Source organism: Mobula birostris, chromosome 10, assembly GCF_030028105.1.
Source record: "Mobula birostris isolate sMobBir1 chromosome 10, sMobBir1.hap1, whole genome shotgun sequence".
In the NCBI taxonomy this organism is placed as follows: domain Eukaryota; kingdom Metazoa; phylum Chordata; class Chondrichthyes; order Myliobatiformes; family Myliobatidae; genus Mobula; species Mobula birostris.
Window position 1 is genome coordinate 103,303,015 of NC_092379.1, and position 18,123 is coordinate 103,321,137.

The window sequence follows — 18,123 nt, forward strand, 5'->3', positions numbered from 1 at the left end:
GGCATGGGAATATGAAGCAACAACTTGTATGAGAAAACAACTGTGAAGGGATATTGGAGAAAGACTGATATTTTTTATTGACAGAGGTCATAGATGCTGTTGGTAGTTTTGAAAATGAGAAGGAACAATTCCCGAAAGGACGATATCAGTATGCATGGGGAGTTGGGTGTTCATGGACTAGTGGGAAATGGTTTCATTGAGCTACGGATAGGTCTCATTCAGGACCACAAACAGTCCTTCCAGGTGAAGGTGACACTTCACCTTTGAGGCTGTTGGGGTCTCTAGTGTATCCGGTGCTCCTGGTGTGGCCTCCTGTACATTGGTGAGACTGACGTAGATTGGGAGACCGCTTTGCCGATCCCCTATGCTCCATCTGACAGAAAAAGCAGCATCTCCCAGCGGCCACCCATTTTAATTCTACTTCCCATTCCTAGCCCGACATGTCAGTCCATAGCCTCCTCTACTGGTGTGATGATGCCACACTCAAGTTGGAGTAGCAACGCCTTGTATTCTGTCTGGATAGCCTCCAACCTGATGGCATGAACATTAATTTCTCAAGATTCTGGTAATGCCCCCACCCTCTTTCACCATTCCCCATTCCTGTTCCCTCTATCACTATCTCCTTACCTGCCCATCACCTTCCTCTGGTGTTCCTCCCCCTTCTCTTTCTTCCATGTCCTTCTGTCCTTTCCTACTAGATTCCTCCTTCTCCAGACCTTTAATTCTTTCACCAATCGATTTCCCAGCTCTTTACTTCACCCCACCCCCCACTTCCTGGTTTCACCTATCATCTACTACATTGTATTTCTTCCTCAAACACGAGGAAATCTGCAGATGCTGGAATTTCAAGCAACACACATAAAAACAGCTGGTGAATGCAGCAGGCTAGGCAGCATCTATAGGGAGGGGTACAGTCGACGTTTCGGGCCAAGACACTTCATCAGGACTAACTGAAAGAAGAGATAGTAAGAGATTTGAAAGTGGGAGGGAGAGAGGGAGATCCGAAATGATAGAAGAAGACAGGAGGGGGAGGGATGGAGCCAAGAGCTGGACAGTTGATTGGCAAAAGGGATATGAGAGGATCATGGGACAGGAGGCCTAGGGAGAAAGAAAAGGAGGAGGGAGGGAAACCCAGAGGATGGGCAAGGGGTGTAGTGAGAGGGACAGAGGGAGAAAAAGGAGAGAGAGAGAGAGAGAGAGAGAGAAAATTTATAATAATAATAATAAATAAATAAAGGATGGGGTACAAAGGGGAGGTGGGGGATTAACGGAAGTTAGAGAAGTCAATGTTCAGGTTGGAGGCTGCCCAGACGGAATATAAGGTGTTGTTCCTCCAACCTGAGTGTGGCTTCATCTTGACAGTAGAGGAGGCCGTGGATAGACATATCAGAATGGGAATGGGACGTGGAATTAAAATGTGTGGCCACTGGGAGATCTTGCTTTCTCTGGCGGACAGAGTGTAGGTGTTCAGCGAAATGGTCTCCCAGTCTGCGTCGGGTCTCACCATATATAGAAGGCCGCATCGGGAGCACCGAATGCAGTATATCACCCCAGCTGACTCACAAGTGAAGTGTCGCCTCACCTGGAAGGACTGTCTGGGGCCCTGAATCATAGTGAGGGAGGAAGTGTAAGGACATGTGTCGCACTTGTTCCGCTTACAAGGATAAGTGCCAGGAGGGAGATCGGTGGGAAGGGATGGGGGGACGAATAGACAAGGGAGTCATGTAGGGAGCGATCCCTGCGGAAAGCAGAAAGGGGGGGAGGGAAAGATGTGCTTAGTGGTGGGATCCCGTTGGAGGTGGCAGAAGTTATATGTTGGACCCAGAGGCTGGTGGGGTGGTAGGTGAGGACAAGGGGAATCCTATTCCTAGTGGGGTAGCGGGAGGATGGGGTGAGAGCAGATGTGCGTGAAATAGGAGAGGTGCGTTTGAGAGCATCCCCCAGTGTTTTGTGTGTGACACTTTTAAGAGCAAGGTTTTTTTTTACAGAGTTGATAGCTACCTGGAATAGGCTGCCAGGTAGGAAGCAAGTAAGATATTAGTAACTTCTAAGTGGTTGTTAGATAGAAACATAAATATGCAGAGAATGGAGGGATTGGATTTTGTACAGCCAGAAGATGTTTAATTTAATTTGGCAAGATGTTCAGTGTAGACGTCAGGGCCTGTTCCTGTGCTGTAGTGTTCAGTATTTTATTTTCCAATGTGAAATGGGAGAGGCATAGAACATAGAAATCTACAGTACATTGCAGGCCCTCCGACCCACAATGTTGTGCTGACCATGTAACCTGGTCTAGAAACTACCTAGAATTACCCTTCTGCATAGCCCTCTATTTTTCCCAGCTCTATGTACCTATCTTAAAAGACCCTATCGTATCTGCCTCCACCACCATTGCCGGCAGTACATTCCACGCACCCATCACTCTGTGTGAAAAAATTACCCCTGACATCACGTCTGTACCTTCTTCCAAGCACCTTAAAACTATGCCCCCTGGGAAAAAGCCTCTGACTATCGACATGATCAATGCCTTTCATCATGATCAGTGCCTTTCATCATCTTAAACACCTCTCTCAGGTCATCTCACATCCTCCATCACTCCAAGGAGAAAAGGTCAAGTACACTCAACCTCTTCTCATAAGGTACGCCCTCCAATCCAGGCAACATCCTTGTAAATCTCCTCTGCACTCTCTCTACAGCATCCACATTCTTCCTGTAGTGAGGTGACCAGAACTGAACACAGTACTCCAAGTGGGGTCTGATCAAGGTCTTACATAGCCGTGATATTACCTCATGGTTCTTGGAACTCAATCCTACGGTTGATGAATGCCAACACACCATACGCCTTCTTAACAACACTGTCAACCAGCGCAGCAGCTTTGAGTGTCCTATGGACACGGGCCCTAAGATCTCTCTGATCCTCCACACTGCCAAGACTACCCACAGACTATCCACAACACCCCCAACCTTTGTGTCATCAGCAAACTTACTAGCCCACCCTTCCACTTCTTTATTCAGGTCATTTATAAAAATCTCAAAGAGGAGGGTACCAGAACAGATCCCTGCGAACACCACTGGTCACCGACCTCCATGCAGAATACGAAACATCGACAGCCACCTTTTGTCAATTCTGGATTCACAATGCAAGGTCTCCTTGGATCACATGCCTCATTACTTTCTGAATGAACTCTGCATGGGAAACCTTATTAAGTGCCTTACTGAAATTCATATGCACTACATCCACTGTTCTACCTTCAACAATGTGTTTTGTTACATCCTCAAAGAATTCAATCAGGCTCGTAAGGCATGACCTGCATAACAAAGCCATGCTGACTATACCTAATCAGATTATGTCCCTCCAAATGCTCATAAATCCTGCCTCTCAGGATCTTTTCCAACAACTTGCCCACCACTGAAATAAGACTCACTGGTCTATAATTTCCTGGGTTATCTCTACTCCCTTTCTTGTACAAAGGAACAGCATTTGCAACCTTCCAATCCTCCGGTACTTCTCCCGTCCGGGCTGATGACGCAAAGATCATCACAAGAGGCTCAGCAATTTCCTCTCTCGCTTCCCAGAGTAGTCTGGGGTACATCTCATCCAGTGCCGGGGACTTATCTAACTTAATGTTTTTCATAAGCTCCAGCACATCCTCTTTCTTAGTGTCTATACACTCAAGCATTTCAGTCCGTCGTAAGTCATCTCCACAATTGCCAAGGTCCCTTTCCCTGGTGAATACTGAAGCAAAGTATTCATTAAGTACCCCCGCTACCTCCTCAACTCTATGCACACGTTTCCACTATCGGACCTGATTGGTCCTGTTCTCACAAAGCTCATCCTCTTGCTCTTCACATACTTGTCGAATACCTTGGGGTTTTCCTTAATCTTGCTCGCCAAGGCCTTCTCATGGCCCCTTCTAGCTGTCCTAATTTCATTCTTAAGCTCCTTCCTGGCACCCTTGTAATTTTCTAGGTCTTTAATAGTACCTAGTTTTTCCAACCTTTCATAAGCCTTTCTTTTCTTCTTAACTAGATTTTCCACATCCTTTGTACACCATGGTTCTTCTACCTTACCATCCTTTCCGTGCCTCAATGGAACGTACCTATGCAGAACACCATGCAACCACATTTCTGTCACCACATTTCTGTCATGCATATCCCTGAAAACATCACTCGCAATTTATGCTCCAAGTTCCTGCCTAATAGAATCATATTTTCCCCCTACCCCAATCAAATATTTTCCCAAATTGTGAGCTCTTATCCCTCTCCAGCACTATGGTAAAGGAGATAGCATTGTGATCACTAATTCCAAAATGCTCTCCCACTGAGAGATCTGACACCTGACCAGGTTCATTTCCCAATACCAGATGAAGTACAGCCTCTCCTCTAGTTGGCTTATTGCATTTGGAAACCTTCCTGAACACATCTAACAAGCTCCACCCCAACTAAACCCCTATTTCTAAGGAGATGCCAGTCAATCTATGTCCCTGGATCTCAGGAGATGCCAGGCAACTGAAAATAATGAACCCCTTATGTTGTGGTACGAGAAACAGAAATTTTAGGCTGTTGTTGGTGATGAAGTAATGGAACCCACAGTTATCCCCTCTCTCTGTTGCTAAAGTGATCTTATTGAAAAGTTTGAAATACTTGTGGGGCTCCAGTCAATGGATATAGAGTTGATGTTCCTCTTGGCTGGCTTTATCTAAAACCAGTGGTCACAGTCTCAAATTATAAGTTTCAGATAAATGTTTTAAATTCTTGGTCTAAAAGGCCTCTGGGGGGTGGGGGTCAGTCACTGATATTGACTTTATCCAAGCAGAAGTGTGGACAGATGATCAATGACTGGTTTTGAATTAGTTTCTGTCCCTCAGATTTAGGAAGTGGGAATGGACCTTGCACTACTTAGCTTGACAACAAACAGGTTTGATAAATTAAGTCTACTTGGGGGGGGGGGGGAGACAGATGTTTCTGATGGGGGGGGGTAACACAGTATTAACTTGGAGCTAACCTGTAAACAAGGTTACCTCATCAATGAGTGAATGGAGGCAATAAGAGGTGTTTGAAAATGGCCAAAAGACTTGGAGCAAAGGATGTGGGTGACATGAAATGTAGAGTAGGAGGACTAGCCATGGTCACACCGGTTTTACCCTCTCAGAAAAATCCCCACTCCCAATCTCCCTGTAGCTTTACAAACTTTTTCAGAAATAGGATCAGAATTAGAATCAGGTTTATGGTCACATACATAAGTAATGAAATTTGTTGTTGTATGGCAGCAATGCAGTGCAGGCATAACTATAAGTTATAATAAAGAAAGAAAGAAAGAAAATGAGGAATAGTGAGGTGGTGTTGGTGAGGTAGTGTTTCAGTTATGACAAAGGCTGCATGGCTTCCTCATAAAGATAGCATGTCCTTGATTCATAAAAATCAGCACTACCTTTTTTTCTCAGAATCAGCATCGGAATCAGATTTATTATCACAGGTTTACTTGATGTGAAATTTATTGTTTTGTGGCAGCAGTACAGTGCAAAAACATAAAAATGACTATCAATTGCAAAGAGAAAGAATAACGAGGTAGAGTTGATGGGTTCATGGACCATTGAGGAGTCTAATGGCAGAGGGGAAGACGCTGTTCCTAAATCACTGAGTGTACATCTTCAGTGTCCTGTACCGCCTCCCAGATGGCAGTAATGAGAAGAGGTTTAGGTCTTCAATTTAGGTTTGCAGAGATAGTAATATTCAGAGTAACTAAAATTTGATAACGTGTCTACTACTAAAGCTTGCCATCAGCATTATTCCATCTTTTAGTAATGCCATCCGCAATAAAATTCAGGAAGCTTGGAATACTGGACATTTAATTGATTCAAAACACAAAAGCTCTGCATAAATGAATTTTCTTCCTTTGCTCTCCTCTGTCTGTATCAGACAGTTTCTGATTCTATTCAAATATTATATTGTCTTCAGTTTAGTAGTTGTAACAGACACAAAGCAGTATTCAGTTGATCACAGCATCAGAACAATTTTTGCAGCAAGAGCAGGCAGGAGTTGAAATGTGTGAAGCATGGAGAAAAATGCCCCACTGTGCCTTATCTGAATATACAATCATTTGCACTTATGTTTTGTGTTCTGAACAAAATATGAAACCCATTGAGAATATCATATTATTCCGGTGCCCTTGCAGAATAAAAAACAACTTCTATGAATAAAAACAAGTATTAGATTTGCTTTTGATTCTGAATCCCTTGTGCCAGAGGTTTCTGAAATTTGGCAGGTCATCAGAAAAGCTATACCATCGCCATTCACCCCACTTCCTCCCATTACATGATCCTCCATCATGAAATATTTTTACCAAGGTTGATCAATGTAATTCCCTTAAAAACCATTTGCATGTGAAGGCATTTTTGACGCATACTTGAAGATAATTTTGTCCTTAACAACATTTTCAAACTTAGATGTTACAGCAACAAGATCAATCATGGAGTTCTTTTTTTTTTAAAAAATAATATGCAAACATGGCAATGTTCAAACCTCTTAGAAATTAGAGTCAACATTCGATACAACTTTTAAACAAAGCAATGTACTTCAAGTGCATGCAAAATCATGCACTAATCCTGCTATTATTTTAAGTTATTGAACAAGCATATATCCTTTGAACATTGTAAATTCTTAGACTGCATGTAGGGATGTGCATATACAATAAAATGTATGTTGATGTTCAACTGATGTGAATCAAATCAAACATTTCTTTGGATGAACATATAGTCACTTGAGAAAAATGCTACATTACCTTCTAAGATATACGTTTCTTTGTGCTTTTGGAAATCCTTGCCACTTCACTGCTGGATTTCGTGGGATTGTCATGGATGAAGATACATTGACGGTGAACATGGCCATTTACTGAATCCCGTCTCTGGTGCTCTTGTTCTTTTCTGTGCTTTCCTTTGCTGCGTGTATGGTATGTCATGAATGTGTTTGCAAGCTCCACACATAGCAGCCTTATCCAAGCTCATGTTTAGAAAAATGTCATGACATTTAATTGCTCCATAACTCTCTGCACCTCGAACAGCCTCCGAAAGCCACTGCTAAATTAAAGGCAGTTCTGATTTTTTTTTTGCTGCAACACAAATGAATTTAAATCATGGGTTCTAGTGACAGGATTTGATAAGCGCTGGGAATAGGCATAACAAAATCTTCCACTCAATACTGAGGGGAGATTGATGGATAGCAATCGTAGTTACATTTATTGAACAAACGGACCTCCTGGTATTGGCAAATTAAGAATGGAAATCACTGACAGAAACTAAGAAATAAAGAAGCTGGAAATGTTACTAGCAAGTTGCAGTTCTATTCTAATAAAGGAGTTCAGTGAAAGAGCAGAAAAACTATACCAGATATTTCTGTGAGTTGTAAGATGTGATTCTTCCATCTATCTACCCTTTAAAAACAAATAAGTATAGAGGGTATGGAAACAAGCCTTTGCTATTGTGAGAGAACCATAACCTTAACCTAGGTGGTTTTTAGCACATCTTTAGGCACAGTTTACCAGACAGAAATAATTTCCCTGCTTCCTCAGTCATATTTCCAGTGATGGCCTGGATCTCCAAACACCAAAGGCACTGAAATTCTAACAGTGTAAGAAGGTAGAAGTCCAGCATTTAGTTCTCAATCCTTAAGTAAGTTGTGGCTCCCGCACTTCTGATAAAAATATCTACACGCTAACAAAAACTCATCTACGCCAATGAATGGAAGTTCTTTGGCTAAGTATAAAGTATAAAGTAAAGTATAAATTCTAAGATTCATAACACAAGAGCCAAACATGTCACAAGGGCATTTTAGAGTAGATACTGAGATAAACTTTTGTAATCCCAATAACAGCTTGCTACCAGAAAGACTTAAAGTTTTAGTTTTGATTGGACTTCCATTAATATATTTTGCTTTTTCATTTTGAAGCTCCTGCTACTCAATTTGTGCATAATAAATTCCCATAAAAAGCAATCTGATAATGACCAGATAGTTCATTCAAAAATATTAATAAGTACACCAAGAATAACTTTCCAGCTCTGCTTTAAAATACTTGGGATTTTTATATCTATCTAAAAGATGAGTCTTTTGTATAATAACTCAATCAAAAGATATTGCAGCACTCTGTCATGACTAGACTGGATTAGATTGGAGTCTGGTACCTTCTAAATCAGAGAGCAGCTCGCCATCATCTGAGCCACAACCAATCGAAGAAACAAACTGCAGAATATCCCAATCCTCTCTCACATACTCAGACTACTGAGATGCATAGTTCCAGAAAAATTTATTTAAATTTTTTATTTAAATATATCCCTTCAGATAGAAACAAGCACACATTCTTTAATGTGGAAACTTTCAAATATCTTGTTACAGAAAACCCTACAAAGTTTATCAGGCACTGGGATAAGGATCAGAAAGTCACTATAACACTTACATTCCGGGCTGGGGATTACAATGGGGGAGGGGCAGATTCTTCCAGATAACTGGTTTACTGCCCATTCCTCAAATTATGTTTGACAGCTTAGTTAAATTGGTTACATACCAGGCAGAAACCAAACAAATGGTTAAGTAGGGTATTATCATTTATCTGATTACAGCAATTCTGAAAGCTTGGAACTACAGATTACACCCATATTTATACTGATTGTCAAACCTCAGCTTCATATGGATAAAAAAATTCTCTTAATAGCCAATTAATAAAGTTGCAAAGAGCCCCTGTTTTATGTGGGAGCAGTTTAGCAGGGCTTACATCTACTAGTGAGTGAACATTGCAATTGCATCTATTCTGAACCTAACAGAGTGCTGTAGAGCCACTCACACACTCAGAATGATGGAAAGCACATCACAACTAATCAATTACAGGTAGTAGAACTGGAATTGGTTTGTTATTATTACAGGTACCAAGATACAGTGAAAAACTTGTCTTGCATACAGATCAATTCATTACACAGTACCTTTCGATACATAGTTTAACTGCGACGAAAGCACTCTCAAGACCGTAGAGAATGATACCATTAAGAAAGTCTTTGACTACAAGTACCTCGGGTCAAGAATGATGAGTTCGGAGAAGGACATAAAGATCCGGAAGGCGCTGGCGTGGAGGGCTATGAACGACGTGAAGGAAATCTGGAAGTCAAACCTGACCAGAGGGCTTAAAAAGAGGATTTTCAAAGCAGTCATAGAGTCCATTCTCATGTATGGATGCGAGACGTGGACATTCACCAAGACTATGCGAAAGTCTCTAGATGGTTGCTATACACGAATGCTCCGGATGGCTCTTGACGAACAGCACATGACGAACGTCGAGCTCTGTGACGACCTACCGATACTCACCACTAAAATTGAGGCAAGGAGACTGCAACCAGCGGGGCACTGTCTGTGCCACCCCGGGCTACTTGCCAGCCTAGTCATCGTATGGGAGCCCAAGCACGTGAGGATGAACCCTGGATGCCCTCCCAAGACTATGGTCAACACGCTCCTAGAAGACAGCGGCGCGGCTAATGTAGATGAACTGAACACACTGATGAGGGAGAGGGAGAAGTGCAGAGACCGTCATCGTGCCCGACGCCGGCCCCCTAGGCTTGAGTCGACGTAGAAGTAGTAGAATACGATAAAACAAAGTGTAAAAGGTACCAAAAGAGTGCAGTGCAGGTGAACGATAAAGTGCAAGATCACATCGAGATAGAATGTGCGGCTCTGATTCTCTCATCAAACGTGAGGCAGTTTAAGAGTCTGACGATGGTGGGATAGAAGGTGGTCCATGAGCCTGAAGGTAATGTGCTTTCAGGCTTTTGTATCTGCGAAAAGGGAAACGACAGAATATCCAGGGTGGGTGGGGCCTTTGATGATGGTGGCTGTTTTACTGAGGTGGAGAGGTATAGACAGAATCCATAGAAGGGGGGCTCATTCCTGTGATTTGCTGAGCTGTCTCTGCCGTTTCTTGTGGTCAGGTGCAGAGCAGTTGCTATACCAAAGCTTTATGCCTCCAGATAGATTGCTTTCCACGATGCTTTGATAAAAATTGATTAGAGCTGATGGGGAAAGAGAGAGGAAAAGGGAATGGTAGTGATAGGGGACTCAATAGTAAGGGGAACAGACATGACATTCTGTGGACGCGAATGGGACACCCGGATGGTATGTTGCCTCCCAGGTGCCAGGGTCAGGGATGTCTCAGATCGCATCCACAGCATTTTGGAGGGGGAGGGAGAGCAGACAGATGACTGGGTACATATTGGTACCAATGACATAGGAAGGAAAAGCAAAGAGATCCTGAAAAGAGATTTTAGGGAGCTATGTAGACATCTGAGAAGCAGGACCTCCTGGGTAGTAATTTCTAGATTGTTCCCTGTGCCTCGCGCCAGTGAGGGTAGAAACAGGATGATTTGGCAGATAAATGTATGGCTGAGAAGCTGGTGCAGGGCAGGGCTTCAGGTTCTTGGATAATTACGATCTCTTCTGGGGGAGGTATGACCTGTTCAGGAGTGACAAATTGCCCCTGAACCCGAGGGGGACCAATATTCTCACAGGCAGGTTTGTTAGAGCTGTTGGGGAGGGTTTAAACTAATTTGGCAGGGGGTGGGTGGGAACTGGAGTGATGGGACTCAGGATAGGACAGATTGCAAAAATGTAAAGATAGTGTGCAGTCAGACCGTCAGGAAGGGCAGGCAAGTGATGGGAACACAGCCAACAGGGTGAGTATCAGTACACTAGGGATGCAAAGTCAAAAAGGGTAGCAAATACAGTACTCAAGGTCTTGTACCTCAATGCACCGAGTATAAGAAATAAGGTGGATGATCTTGTTGTACTATTATAGATGGTCAGGTATGATGTTGTGGCTATCACTGAATCATGGCTGAAGGATGTTTGTAGTTGGGAGCTGAAAGGCAAAGGTTACACGTTGTATTGAGGGGATAGGAAGGTAGGCAGAGGAGGAGGTGTGGCTCTACTGGTAAAGAATAGCATCAAATCAGTAGAAAGATGTGACATAGGATTGGAAGATGTTGAATCCTTGTAGGTTGAGTTAAGAAACTGCAAGGGTAAAAGGACCCTGATGGCAGTTATATACAGGCCTCCCAACAGTGGCTGGGAGGTGGACCACAGGCTACAACAGGAAATAGAAAAGGTGTGTTAAAAGGGCAATGTTATGATAGTCATGGGAGATTTTAACATGCAGGTTGATTGGGAAAATTAGGTTGGTAAGCGATCTCAAGAGAGTGAGTTTGAATGCCTAAGAAATGTTTCTTTAGAGCAGTTTATCATTAAGCCTACTAGGGGATCAGCTATACTGGAGTGGGTGTTATGGGATGAACTGGAGGCGATTAGGGAGCTTAAAGTAAAAGAACCCTTAGGAACCAGTGATCACAATATGATTGTGTTCAACTTGAAATTTGGTAGGGAGAAAGTAAAGTCTGATGTAGCAGTATTTCAGTGGAGTAAGGAAAATTACAGTGGTATGAGAGAGGAGTTGGACAAAGTAAATTAGAAGGAGCTGCTGGCAGGGATATCAGCAGAGCAGCAATGACGTGCGTTTCTGGGAAAAATGAGGAAGGTGCAGGACACGTGTATTCCAAAAGTGAAGAAATACTCAAATGGCAAAATAGTACAACCATGGCTGACAAGGGAAGTCAAAGCTAATATAAAAATAAAAGGGCATACAACAAAGCAAAAAGTAGTCAAAAGACAGAGGATTGGGAAGTTTTTAAAAACCTATAGAGAACAACTAAAAGAATCATTAGAAGGGAAAAGATGAAATATGAAAGCAAGCTAGCAAATAATATCAAATTGGATAATAAAAGCTTTTTCAAGTATGTAAAAATAAAAGAGAGATGAGAGTGGATATAGTACCACTGGAAAATGAGGCAGGAGAAATACTAACGAGGGACAAGGAGATGGCTGATGAACTAAATGAGTATTTTGCATCACTCTTCACTGTAGATGTCACTAGCAGTGTGCCAGATGTTGTAGTATGTGAAGGAAGAGAAGTGGGTGCATTTATTATTACAAGGGAGAAGGTGCTCAAAAAGCTGAAAGACCTAAAAGTACATAAGTCACCCAGACCAGACGAACTGCACCCTAGGGTTCTGAAAGAGGTAGCATTAGAGATTCTGGTGGCATTAGATATGATCTTTCAAAAATCATTGGATTCTGGGATGGTGCCAAAGGACAGGAAGATTGCAAATGTCACTCCACTCTTTACGAAAGAAGGATGGCAGCAGAAAGGAAATTATAGACCAGTTTGGGAAGATGAGAAGATGGCAAGATCAGTTTGCGGCTGGGAAGATATTAGAGTCAATTGTTTAGGATGAGGTGATGGAGTACTTGGTGACACAGGACAAGAAAGCATAAAGTCAGCATGGTTTCCTTAAGGGGAAATCCTGCCTGATGAACCTGTTGGAATTCTTTGAGGAGATTACAAGTAGGATAAATCAAGGGGATGTAGTTGATGTTGTATATTTGGACTTTCAGAAGGCCTTTGACAAAGTGCCACACATGAGACTGGTTACCAAGTTAGGAGCCCATGGCATTACAAGAGAGTTATTAAGATGGTTAGAGCATTGGCTGATTGGAAGAAGGCAACAAGTGGGAATAAAAGGATCCTTGTCTGGTTGGCTGCCAGTGACTAGTGGTGTTCTGCAGGGGTCGGTGTTGGGACCACTTCTTTTTATGGTGCATATAAATGATTTAGATGATGAAATAGATGGCTTTATTGCCAAGTTTGTAGATGATACGAAGATTGGTGGAGGGACAGGTAGTGTTGAGGAAACAGGTAGGTTGCACAAGGACTTAGATAGATTAGGAGAATGGGCAAGAGAGTGGCAAATGAAATATAATGTTGGAAAGTACATGGTCATGCACTTCAGTAGTACAAATAAATGAGCGGAATATTTTCTAAACAGGGAGAAAATCCAAAAATCTGACATGCAAAGGGACTTGGGAGTCCTTGTGCAGAACACCCTAAAGGCTAACTTGCAGGTTGAGTTGGTGGTGAGGAAGGCAAATGCAATGTCAGCATTAATTTCAAGAGTTCTAGAATACAAGAGCAGGGATGTAATGTTCAGGCTTTCTAAGGCACTGGTGAGGCCTCAGCCTGAGTATTGTGTACCGTTTTGGGCTCCTTATCTTAGAAGAGATGTACTTGCATTGGTGAGGGTCAAGAGGATTTTCACAAGGGTGATTCCAGGAATGAAAGGGTTATCATATGAGGAACGTTTGATGGCTCTGGGTTTGTACCCGTTGGAATTTAGAAGGATGAGGGAGGATCTCACTGAAACCTTTCGAATGTTGAAAGGACTAGACAGAGTAGATGTGAAAAGGATGTTTCTCATGGTGGGAGAGTCTAGGATAAGAGGGCACAGCCTCAGGATAGAGGGGTGCCCATTCAAAACAGAGATGCAGACAAATTTGTTTAGCTAGAGGCTGGTGAATTTGTGGAATTTGTTGCCATGTGCGGCTGTGGAGGCCAGGTCAAAGGCAGAGATCGATAGGTTCTTGATGGCATCAAAAGTTACGGGGAGAAGGCCGGATAATGGGGTTGAGGAGGAGAAAAAAAGGATCAGTCATGATTGACTAGCAGGGCAGACTCAATGTGCCAAATGGCCTAATTCTGCTCCTATGTCTTATGGTCTTATGGACATGCCGAATTTCTTTAGCCTCCTAGGTAGAGGCATGGGTGGGCTTTCTTGGCCATGACATCAATGTGGCTGGAACAGGACAGGCTAGTGGCAACGTTCACACCTAGGAACTTGAAGCTCTCAATGGTATCTTCCAATGGTAATAATTGTTACTACATTGGAAAATCTGCAAGGTGATATGCCCATGAAAAGGGACTGAATAGGTATTGAGATATAGACTGGGATATAAATGTTACGCAGGAAGCGGAAGAAGTGGTCTGATATATTTTGAATGGGATCATTAAATCCCTTATATTCACTGGAGAAAGGTGATGAGCTCCAAGCTAACACCTCTAACTGTGTAGCATTCATGCTACACTGCTAATGAGAATTGTGTGCTGCAGTTGTTGAATGAGGCTTGAATGCAGTCCAACTGATACAGAAGTCATAGTGTAACTTTTAAAGTTCAACTCTCTTCACAGCACTGTGGAGAGAACCCAGGGTTTCTTGGGTATTCCACTATACCAGAAATCCCTGGTTCTCTCCACAGTGATCTCAACATTGCCTTGTAGTGCACAATTCTGGCTTTCAGAAAGGGCCAGAATTGAGACTCCTGAGTCACAAACAGAAGAAGAATCTGAGAGAGAAGATCTTGAAATGAGAACTTAGAGTCATGCAGAGCATGAAAACAGGCCCCTTGGTCCAACTTGTTATACCAACTCTTTAGCCTATCAAGCTAGTCCTGTCTGCCCACATTTGGCCCACAGCTCTCTAAGTGCTTCCTGTCCTTGTATTTATCCAGATGACTTTTAAATGCAGTGGATGTGCTGCTGCAACCACTGCTTCTGGCAGTTCATTCCATATAAGCACCACCCTTTGTGTGAAGAAGCTGATCCTCATGTCCTGTTTAAACCTTTTGTCTCTGTTCTTAAACCTGTGCTCTCTTGTTTTTAGCATACCTTCCTTGGAAAAAAGACTGTGTGCTTTCACCTGTTCAGGCCCCTCATGATCTATATACCTTTATCATGTGATCCCTCAAACTCCTATTTTACAGGGAGTAAGGTCATAGTCAATGCAATCTCTCCTTGTAATTCATGCCCCCAGATCTGGGCAACATCCTGGCTCAAAGTTCAAAGTAAGGTTATTATCAAAGTATGAACGTTTCCCCATATGCTACCTTGAGGTTAATTTTCTTGCAGGCATTCACAGTAGAATGGAGAAATACAATAGATTTGTTGAAAAACTACACACAGACAAATACTAACACATACAAAATCTGTGGAAAGGAATGAACAGCCAACGTTTTGAGCTGAGACCTTTTATCAGGGCTGGAAAGGAAGGGGGAAGAAGCCAGAATGTGGAGGGAGGGGAAAGGAGTACAAGCTAGAAGGTGATAGGTGAAGCCAGTTGAGGGGAAGGGGGAATGAAGGTGGAATATGGGAGGTGATAGGTGGAACAGATAAAAGGCTGAAGAAGAAGGAATCTGAAAGGGGAGGACTGTGGACCATAGGAGAAAAGCAAGGAGGAGAGCAACAGAGGGCAGTGATAGGCAGGTGAGAAGAGAAGTAAGAGGGGGGAATGGAAGAAGAGGGATGGCGGAAGAGGAAAAATTATCAGAAGTTTGAGAAATTGATGCTCATGCTATTAGGTTGGAGGCTGCCCAGTCAGAATATAAGGCTTTGCTCTTCCAATCTGAGAGTGCCCTCATTGTGGTAGTAGAGAAGGCCATAGACCAACATGTTGGAATGATAATGGAGACTGGAATTAAAATGTTTGGCCACTGGGAAATACTACTTGTTGCAAACAAAGACTGTCAAACAACCAATGGAGCAAAGGGAGCCAAACTGCAGAAAAAAAATATATATACGTAAATAAATAATACTGGGAACACGTTACAGTGTCCTTGAAAGGGAGTCCATACGTTGTGCAATCAGTTCAGAGTTGAAGTGAGGAAGGTTCAGGAGCTTGATCGTTCACGGGTAATAACTGTTCCTGAACTTGATGGTGTGGGACCCAAGTCTCCAGTATCTCTTTCTTGATGGCAGCAGTGAGAGAAAAGCCTGACCTGGATGGTTGGGGGTCCTTGATGGTGTGGGCTCTTGTGACAGTGCTTATTGTAGATGTGCTCAGTGGTGGGGAGGGCTTTACCTGTGATGGACTGGACTGCGTTCACCTATTTTTTATTCTTGGACATTGCTGTTTCCATAGCAGACCATGAGCAACCAGTCAAGATAGTCTCCACTGTACATCTATAGAAATTTGTCAAAGTTTTAGATGACATGGCAAATCTGCACAAACTTCTAAGAAAGTAGAGGCGCTGTTATACCATTTTTGTAACGGCAGTTATGTGTTGGTCCCAGGACAAATCCTCTGAAATGATAACACCAAGGAATTTAAAGTTACTGACCTTTTCCACCTCTGGTGCCCCAATGAGGACTGGTTCATGGACCAGTCTGAGGTTCCCAACTGCACCAAGCAGACTTCAATTATACCAGTCTCTACGAAGAACATGGTAAACCTACTTGATGACTATTGTCGAGTGTACTTAGGTTCCACACCACCAAGTGCAGGAGCTTTGATCCCATACCACCAGGTTCAATTACCCTTCAACCATCAGACCCCTAAACCAGCATGGATAACTTCACTCACCTCAACTCTGAACTGATTCCAATGACTACTGATGCCTATGGACTCATTTTCAAAGACTCTCCAACTTATGTTCCTACTATTATTTGTTTGCTTGTTTGTTTGTTTACTTGTATTTGCACGGGTCTTCTTTTGAACATCAGCTGTCTGTCAGTCTTTGTGTGTAGTTTCTCACTTATTCTATTGCATTTCTTTACTCTGTGAATGGGAGGCAGGGTGGAGATATATCTCTATCAAAGGAGGTGTAAAACACCCTTTCCCTCCGCTAGCTTGCAGGTCACCCTTGGGCAAGGTGTAGCACCTGCTTAGCCCCCTGCTTAAGGTCAACTGAAGCAATGGGAGCAGGTGTTGGATAGTTGTATGAACAGCTGGTACATATCACAAGTCCTGGTTATGCAGCCACTGATGCCAGGCAGAAAATCTCTGAAGTGTATTGATATTGGCTGTAAATACACTGCCCAGAAGAAGGCAATGGCAAACCACTTCTGTAGAAACACTTGCCAAGAGCAATCATGGAAAGACCATGATCACCCACTGCATATGACACAGCACATAATGATGATGATGATGATTGTGAATGCCTGCAAGAAAATGAATCTCTGGGTAGTATATGGTGACATACAGTATAAGTACTTTAATAATAAATTTACTTTGAATTTTGAAATTGTTAGTGTAATACTGCCATGAACTATTTCCAACATAGCATCATTGAATCAGCAAAATATGTGCCTTTACTGACGTAATAAAAAACACATCTATTTTGATACTTAGATAATAAGAGCTATACAATTCTCTGTCCCAACTGTCAATAAACTGAAACACTTCTGAAATTCTCAGTGTAAGCAATCTGGATAAGAAACAAAAAATGTTTGTAAGACATTTTCTGTACAGGTTTCTCTGCACTGCTTCAAAGGCTGTATCTTTCCTACGATCAGCTAGTTACAATATTTCAAAAAGAAACTACAATACCTTATCCTGCAACAATAATTTAAACTTTAACTAGATACCTGTTTGCTTAAATTGAATGATGTCTTCATTACCAACAAGATAATTTAGCAACAAAGATGTCAGCCACACGGCATGATGACTGTTCCTTGTCACTTTAATTCAGCACCGGCAGCTAATGAAAATAAGACTCTGCTGTTCAATTTGTATCAGGAAATCTCTCTCTTGGTAAGAGGTCTTTTATGGTAATATGTATATTTTAGCACTCTGCTTTAGTTACAGTCAACACTGTCACTAAGAGGCTGTACAGCCCCTCTCTGAAACATTGGTGGAACTGGTGATAAGATTTGAAGTAAGTGCAAACTAAGTAATGCTGAATGTGTAGCACGATGCATCCCACTGGATAGGGCATACAACACAAGCTCTGGTTTTCATTTCAAATGCAGCATCATTGAGTCAGCTGATTCAGTTTCCACTTCTAGTCACCTCTTTTCACCGCCGCCTTTTTATATTAAGCATGCACACACTTGTGCTCAGATCAGTTTCACAGGAATCTTTTTTCAATTATAGGAAATCTTGAAGCAGACTTAGCACTTGTTGCATTCCTGTGCCCAATTTGAGTGAACCATTTTAGGTGCAGCAGAAAATCAATAAATATTTTTGTTTTTGTCCCTCTGTTAATAGCCTTAGTGAGCTGAAAATGTTTTCTAAAGGGCAGATACAGAAAGGGCAGAGCTGTGGCAGTCAGAGTGGGATATTCAGTGGTAGTGTGGAGACATCAGAGCCCTGCAGTTTGGAAGGTGAAGATGGAGGTGAGTTGGATCAGAGAACAGACTTTGGGAGATGGGTCAGGATAGGGAGTGTGAGGTATGAAATAAAAACAGAGAATAATGGAAACACAGCACAGGTA

The 18,123-nt window shown here is 42.5% G+C and overlaps 1 protein-coding gene across 3 annotated transcripts in view; it reads right to left on the reverse strand.

The window, feature by feature from the left end:
• dlg3 (discs, large homolog 3 (Drosophila)) overlaps positions 1-18,123 on the reverse strand; it is a 404,968-nt gene that overhangs the window by 145,956 nt on the left and 240,889 nt on the right. Inside the window, exon 1 of one of the 3 annotated variants that reach the window (XM_072270743.1) lies at positions 6,779-6,941. The exons of the other annotated variants lie outside the window; for them this stretch is intronic. Coding sequence (XP_072126844.1) covers positions 6,779-6,885 — 107 coding nt within the window. The 5' untranslated portion in view covers positions 6,886-6,941. Of the gene's footprint in view, positions 1-6,778; positions 6,942-18,123 lie in introns of those variants that run through there. 3 annotated transcript variants of the gene reach the window in all.